A 7234-nucleotide genomic window follows, 5' to 3' on the forward strand; every position below is an offset into this window, starting at 1 on the left:
CATATGACAGGCGGGGAAACTGAGGCCCGAGGGGGAGGGGGCCTTCCTCAAGGTCACGCAGCAGCTCGCCTGCGGGGCCGGACGTAGGCCGGGGCTCGCATCGAGTGGCTTTCTTCCCGGCAAGAAGGAAGGGAGGGACGGATGGAGGGACGGATGGAGGGACAGGCGAATGGGCGGAGCCCTGGCTGCGGGGCCAAGGGCTGCAGGCCTTGGTTCTTAATCCGCCCCTGCCCCTCAGGTCGGCTACCGCTGCCACCGCCCCCCCTGCCGCCCCGGCTGGGGAGGGAGGCCCTCCTGCGCCCCCTCCAAACCTCACTAGTAACAGGAGACTGCAGCAGACCCAGGCCCAGGTGGATGAGGTGAGTAGGGGTGATGGTGTCAGAAACAGTGGGAAGGATCCTGAGGGTTGACAAACCGGTACGGGGGTCCATCTTGGGTTGGGGGTGATGGCAGTTCATGTTTGGGTACGAAATATACCATGGTCCGTCCTTGTCAGCATGCAAGTACGGGAGGGCCCGTGGGGATGTTGGTCTGGCTAACCTGGGGTGTTTTCACCCTGGGTGGATGCTCTGGTGAACGGCAGGCTGCTTGAGGCTCGGGAAATAGAGGGTGGTGCTGTGATATCTGAGCGGTCTGGCTACCACATGCACCTGCTGTGTGCTGCTTGCATTTCTCTGGTGTGCTAGGCATGTTCTGTATATGTCCTTGGCATGTTAGCCAGGCCACATGGGGATGCCTGTTCCCTGTGTGAGCTCATGGTGGGTGGAGGAGTGCCCTTTGAGATGGGCCTTGGCACACACCCCCCTGCCTTGTGGGCCTTCACCCAGGTGGTGGACATCATGAGGGTGAACGTAGACAAGGTCTTGGAGCGGGACCAGAAGCTGTCGGAGCTGGACGACCGTGCCGACGCCCTCCAGGCGGGGGCCTCCCAGTTTGAAACTAGTGCAGCCAAGCTCAAGCGCAAATACTGGTGGAAAAACCTCAAGGTAAGGGTGGAGGCAGGCGGGAGGATAGGGAGGAGGGGGGTGAATGGAGTATCCTGGTCTGTCTCACTGAGCCTCCTTCTCATCCCCAGATGATGATCATCCTGGGAGTGATTTGCGCCATCATCCTCATTATCATCATCGGTGAGTAGGGTGGGAGTGGCTAGGGCCCTTTCATGGAGAGGGTTCCCCTGCGGTTTCTGGGTTTTGAAGGTCATTAACCTAGATTTTAGTATTCAGCAAAAAGCATATATGGTTGCCAACAGCAGTTCTGATTCATCTAGAGCCCCAAACCTTGAAGTTCTTTAGCTTGCACTTTGCCTGATTCTGGGCAATTTCTGTTAAGATTTTCAAAAACAGGAAAGCTGGTGGATCCCCAAGGCTCCCTTGAGGCCCTGTTAGGCCTAAGAGCATAATAGACTGGGAACCTGGAATTGGGGAGTGGGAGAGCAGCAGAGACCGAGGGGCTTGAGAAACAGCTGGGAAGCAAACCACCCCATTGTTTGAGAGCTGTGCTCTCAGAGGATTAGGGGTCTGTGGCCCCAAGGCCATACCATGGAGTTGAGGAGACCTTGGAACCGATCTGTATAGCCTCCTTGCTTTACAGATGAAGAACCAGAGGCCAAGAGGGGAAGGGATGTCACCTAGCTGGGAGGTGGGGAAGGTGGGAGCAGGGCTGGGCTGACACACTGCTTTCTCTCTTTCTCTTCCTCCATTCTCCGTCTTCTTCCTTCTCTTTCCCTCTCCACAGTTTACTTCAGCTCTTAAACCCCTGAGGAGCCTGCCCTGCCCAGAGAAGGGCCTCTCCCCCCAACCCCCAGCCGCTCCTCCACCTCTCAGCCATATCTTCCAGCCCCACCTCCCCCGGATCCGTGTGTGTGTGTGTCGTGTGTGTGCCCCCTTGTAAATAGCCAGCTGTTATTTATACATATATAATATTATATATATTTGGTCTGTTTGTAGTTTTATTACTAGAAGATTTTTTCCAGTTGTCTTTAACACCCCTTCCTGAGGTTCCCATCACCTCCTTTTCCTCTTTCCCTCCTTCCCTTTCCCTCTCTTTCTGACCAACCCCAAGTCCCCTTCATTTGCATCTGCTATGCAATAGTCCCTCTTTCTCTCCTTCCCTTGGATTTAGCTGATCCTTCCTCCCACCCTGGCCTTCCCCATACCTCCACCCCCCCCACCCCCCATACAAAAAAGACAAAAAGCAACCGTCCAGGCTTCCCTAGGTGCATTTTCTTTGCATCATTGGGAGGCTCTGAGACTGGTCCCTCTTGGTCCTAAGAATCCCATGGTCTTCTGGGAGCTTCCAGCATGTTAATTAGCATCCATTTGCCTACTGACATCCCTTTTGGTTTCCTTTCCCTCATGACTTTTCTGTTCAGTCTTTCAACCTGTGTTTCTTTTTTACTGAGGATTTAGCCCCTGTTGGTCCTTGTATCACACTTTCATTTGCATGACATTACTTGCAGGTGGTGGGGAGCCTGGGCTTTTGGGGAGCCAGGCTGTTCTGGCCCCCAGAATCACCCCCTCCAGCCCCTCTAGTCCAGTTTGCATCCCCATCCCAATTTTCCAAACCTCTTATCCCTCCTTTCCCTCCCCCCAGCTGGTGTGTAAGTGTATTGGAGTTCAGTGTGTTATGATGGACCAATAATTCTGCCACTTGGAGTCTCTCCCCACATTCCTGCTCCCCAGTTTTCATGTGGGGTGCTCGGTTGACATTCCCACGAGGTCTCCCTCCCTCCTGTCTGCCTGATCTGCCTCCTCCTCCTCCCATCAGGAGAGTTGGGGGTTGGCCACAATCCGATCTGTTTTGGGAGAGGTGGCTACAGTGTGTGAGGGGGTCATCACTGCCTTGGGGAGGATGGGGCAGGGCATCATCCCCCCAAATCCTGCCTGAAATCTCTGGTCCCACCCCTGCTGGGGGGTGGATTGAAAACCCTTCCTCATATGGGGGGTGTTACCCCATCACTGCCCAGCTCCTCTGACTGCCCCCTTGAATTTAGGGCGGGGGTACTAGTCACTGCCAATATGCATATGGGACTTGCTGGAAGATGGGGATTCTTGCCCCTCTCCAGGGCGGTCAAGCCCAGAGAGAGCTGTCTCCCTCTTAGGTGAAGTGATAAAGGAACGGTCTAATGTCTTTTTAAATGGCACAATTTTAGGGGTCTGAGGGTGAATTCCCTTAACCTGCCACTGGAGGGGACCCCCAAACTCTTCTCCCCACACTTGAGGTTTTTGTGTGGAGGGGGAGCAGGAAGATCTAAGCTGTGGTGTGAAAGGGTAGGGAGAGATGCTGGGGGTGGGGGTGCTGTGTTCTAGACCCCCCCATATTATCCCAGTATCCCCTGCCCCCCTTCCCTCACCCCATGCCCCCAATTCTGTGGCGCATCCAGATTGTGAAAATGTACAATAAATGTGTAATGAGTAACCAGGTGATGTTCTAAGATCTTTTCTTAACCAGTGGGAAGCATATTGGATCTGCAGGTACAACCGGAACGTTGAGAGGATACATCTGGAAGAGACAGCTTTGCCAAGGGGCCTGACCTTGGGCAGGGCAGGGCAAAGGCAAAGTATGATTCTCAAAGTAGCCACGAGGGGGCACAAGGAGTTGGTAATAGAAAATGTTCACAATCCCAGTGTCAGCATGGTGAACCCTGACACTGGAAACCTGGAAGCATGGCTTCCCAGCTTTCCCTGCTCTCCCTTCCCTGAGGGCATACTCCACTGTTTACTGGATCCCTTTCTACTCCTTAATTAACTCTCAGATGCTTTCAGTCTATTCCGTGGTCATTTATTCCTAGGCCTGAAGTAGATGGGCAGCCATGAAATTTCTCTCCCTCATTCTGACTAGCACAGTGCCAGCATCCAGAAGGAGTTCATAAATACTTACTGAACAAAACCTCTCAGGGAGACCCAGCCAAGTGTGGTGTGGAGCTGACTAGATGGCCTGCTACTCCTGTGCTGTGTTGTGGGACTGGTTACCTTGTACACTATACTGAACTCCTTAACTTCCAGCTCCGTAACACATGATGTGGCACCCTAGCATCCCTGCCCACAGGCACTTTAATAGTACGTGGAGAGTGCTGGGTAAGTTCTGGAGGGCCCACTTTTCTGGGCTGCAGCATGAGGATTCAACAGCACAGGAAACTTAGTGTTTCCCAGACTTCTGGGCTCCGAAGAACTACCAGGAACGCTTTTTAAAAATAGATTTTCAAGCTCCTTCCCCAGAGATCGATTCAGCAGTTGTAAAGGAGCCAGATGATTCTTACAATTAGGTATACAGTCATCATAATGTTCACTTGTCGAGGGCTTCCTATTTTTGAGACAGTGCTCAGGTTCGCGCTTCATCTACTGAGTAATTTACAGGTGTAGGATTATTGCAGGCCTTAGGACCCACTTTATCAGGGACCTGATACGAAGGTACCAAATCTTGACCCCATTAGAAACTAGTGTGTTAATCCGGACCGATTATGTAACCTCTCTCTCTCATTTATGAGGCAGCAGGAAGTTAAGTCAGCTGCCTTCTCCCGAGTTTGTAAGCAGTGCACCTCCTGGCCTACAAAAAATAACCTGGAAGGTGGCTATCGTCATCATTATGACAGGGTACTGAGACCTGAAGACGGCTTCACCCTAACGCTCCCACCTTTCAGCTTCAAGGAACTTCAGAAATCCAGGTCCGAAGTCCCAGCGCGGGGGCGCTCTTGTCACGCGCCTGACGGCTCACAAAGTGCCCCTACGAAAGGCACGACCGGTTACATCTGCGCATGCGCAGACTCGACAGTCTTAAGGAAGAGTGTCGTCAAGGAAAACCCCACCTTCTAGGTAAACAAGTTGCCGCGTGAGATCGCCCGCACGTGTCCTCTACAGCTCCTAGACACCTCAGCCTATGAGAAAATCTGAAGGGCTGGACTGGCGTTTGCGTCACCAATCCTAGGCAGGTCGGGGAGGGGTGGGTAGGCAATGCTGCCACAGCCAATAAGGACTTCGGAGGTGGGTGGAGGCGTGGCTTTCGATCAGACTTCCAATTAACGTGCTAGGGCGGCCCCTCCCGCACGTGGATCTGTCACTGCTGGTTGGCAAACTGACCAATGAGAAGATGACGGAGGCGGGCGGCACCAATGGTGGCAGTGCGGAGCCTGGGTGGCCGCACGCGGCGCGGGGCATGGGTCGGCGCTCTTAGGCCAATAAGCTCCAGGGGCGTGGCGTCCTGGTCGGCGGGTGGGCCTGGAGAAGTGAAGTACCCTTGATCCTAGTTGGGAAGAAATTGGATGGTGTGCGCGCCGAGCGGTGAGTGCTCCGGCGTGGCGGGTGAGGAGCGGCCGTCGGTATGGATTTTTCCACGGTGATGTGTTCTGTAAGGAGGGGTGTTAGTGCAGTGTAGTGAAACGTGCGTGCTAAGTAACTTCAGTAGGGTCCGACTCTGCGACCCACTGGACTACAGCCCACTAGGCTCCTCTGTCCGTGAGATTCTCCGGGGATCTTCCAAATGGCGTGATCACCGCGGTGTGAGCTCTGATGGTTGTGGGGGAATAGGGACTGCGAACTCAACTCTAGAGAGATGGGAGCGGGAGTCCCTTACATCACATCCCTCAACGCCCTAAGGTCCCTGGACCCCTGATTGCCTCAGGGAGGGTCTTGGAAGTTGGCGAACTGAGGGAGCTGAGAACCCTGCTCCCAGGGAGTTATGGTACAGGACCCCTGAGAGGCGGTGGGGGGCGTTCCAGGGCGTGACTGCTGTTTGGGTAGGCACCTTAAGCACTTGAAATAGGCAGGGGTTCTGAGGCTGGAGAGAGGCCCTGGTAGGGCAGGTGGGAGGGTACCAAACGGTTGCTGCAGGTGGGGTGATGTGTGTGACCCTGAGCTAATCAAATCTCGACTCTAGGTGTCTTTCTTTCGTGTAAAAGGAAGGGGTTGGGCTTCAGAGCCATTCTTGGGAGTAAACGTGAGGTAGCAACTGTCAGATCCTGAGAGGGAGAATGGGCTTGTACAGATTGGCTGTACATAGTCTTCCTGAGTTCTTGGAGTGAGGAGGCATCTACAGGGTGTATCTGTCTGTACAAGCAGCCAGGCCTGTGGTTAAGTGACCTGCTGTAAGGTGGAAGACTGAGGAAGTGGGGTTCCTACGAAATCAGGGGGGCCGGTGGCTGCTAGGGTGTTCTCAAGGACTTTGTGAGCATGTGAAAACTGGGACTGTGATGGTTTGAAGTGTGTGGAGAGTGCCAACTGAATGTCCTAAGGGAGAAGAGAGAGTGGATGGAGTCTGTGTTTCAGGCACCAAACTTAGAATTGGCTGGGTATTTGAGAGGTCCAGGTTCCCAGAGCTGGTAACACCTCAATAGGTTCCTGAAGGGTAAGAGGCCAGAATTACAAACCATTATCACAGCTCAGATTTAAATCCATTTATTAAGAGCCTGAGAACATATTATGAAGCAATTTAGGCAAGTTTAGTAATTTCTGAGGCTTAGTTGGTCCTTGTGGAATGGGGATAGTGATGCCCATCTCACAGGATTGTTCTGAAGATTAAAGAAGATAACGTATGGAAAGTGCTCAGTGCAATGTCTGGGTCGTGTCTTAATTTTTTTTTTTAGGTTAAAAAAATGGCTATGGAGTGACAAAATAACTGTGACAGAGTGTAAGATTTATGTGAATGCTGTGGTTGGGAACTATTCTCACATTCTTAAGGTGTTTTTTTGTTTGTTTGTTTGTTTTTTGCAAGTTGTGGTGACGTCCTCCCCATTTCCCTCTTCCTGGTTCTTCTGGTCTTGAGGTGCCAGGCTTGCTTATTCCTCCCTTTTATTCCTCTCCCAAGATCCAGGCTCCAGCCTGGGCTACTTGCTCTTTACCCGTTCGATTTCCTCATCCTAGACCCATTCTTCTCCCTATCCCTCCTCCCTCTTTCTGCTGCCATAGTAACAAGAGATTCAAGCTCCGAAGGGGGCCTCAGGGAAGAGCAAAGGTCTCTTGCAGAACCTGGGCCTCCAACTTCCCCGCCCTGGCTTTGGGACCGGGCCAGCAGATGTGTACAGTCTGGGAGAGGGGGAAAGCCAATGCCAGGAGCTGTAGGAGCAAGCCAGGGGGAGGGCGGATGCGAGCCTCGAGCGGAGAGCCAAGCATGGGGGCGAGGGAGGGGGGACCCCTTCCTCCTAATCCTCTCTCCAGGAATCCCTGGCTTGGGGACATGACGGCTGTCGTTGGGCTGGGGGAGGCGCCCAGGCGGGTGCATGTCCTGGGATACTTGCCCAAAG

At 53.3% G+C, this 7234-nt stretch overlaps 2 protein-coding genes across 2 annotated transcripts in view; both read left to right on the forward strand.

The window, feature by feature from the left end:
- VAMP2 (vesicle-associated membrane protein 2 (synaptobrevin 2)) overlaps positions 1-3417 on the forward strand; it is a 12460-nt gene extending 9043 nt beyond the window's left edge. The window contains exons 4-7 of the mRNA XM_010843201.1: positions 25-359; positions 828-986; positions 1076-1127; positions 1735-3417. Coding sequence (XP_010841503.1) covers positions 25-359; positions 828-986; positions 1076-1127; positions 1735-1751 — 563 coding nt within the window. The 3' untranslated portion in view covers positions 1752-3417. The remainder of the gene's footprint in view (positions 1-24; positions 360-827; positions 987-1075; positions 1128-1734) is intronic.
- Positions 3418-3514: 97 nt separating this feature from the next.
- Positions 3515-7234, forward strand: part of PER1 (period circadian clock 1) — a 17061-nt gene continuing 13341 nt past the window's right edge. The window contains exon 1 of the mRNA XM_010843054.1: positions 3515-5276. The gene's annotated coding sequence lies outside the window, so the exon portion shown is untranslated. The remainder of the gene's footprint in view (positions 5277-7234) is intronic.

Source organism: Bison bison, unplaced genomic scaffold (assembly GCF_000754665.1).
Source record: "Bison bison bison isolate TAMUID 2011002044 unplaced genomic scaffold, Bison_UMD1.0 scf7180017864180, whole genome shotgun sequence".
NCBI classification, from domain to species: domain Eukaryota; kingdom Metazoa; phylum Chordata; class Mammalia; order Artiodactyla; family Bovidae; genus Bison; species Bison bison.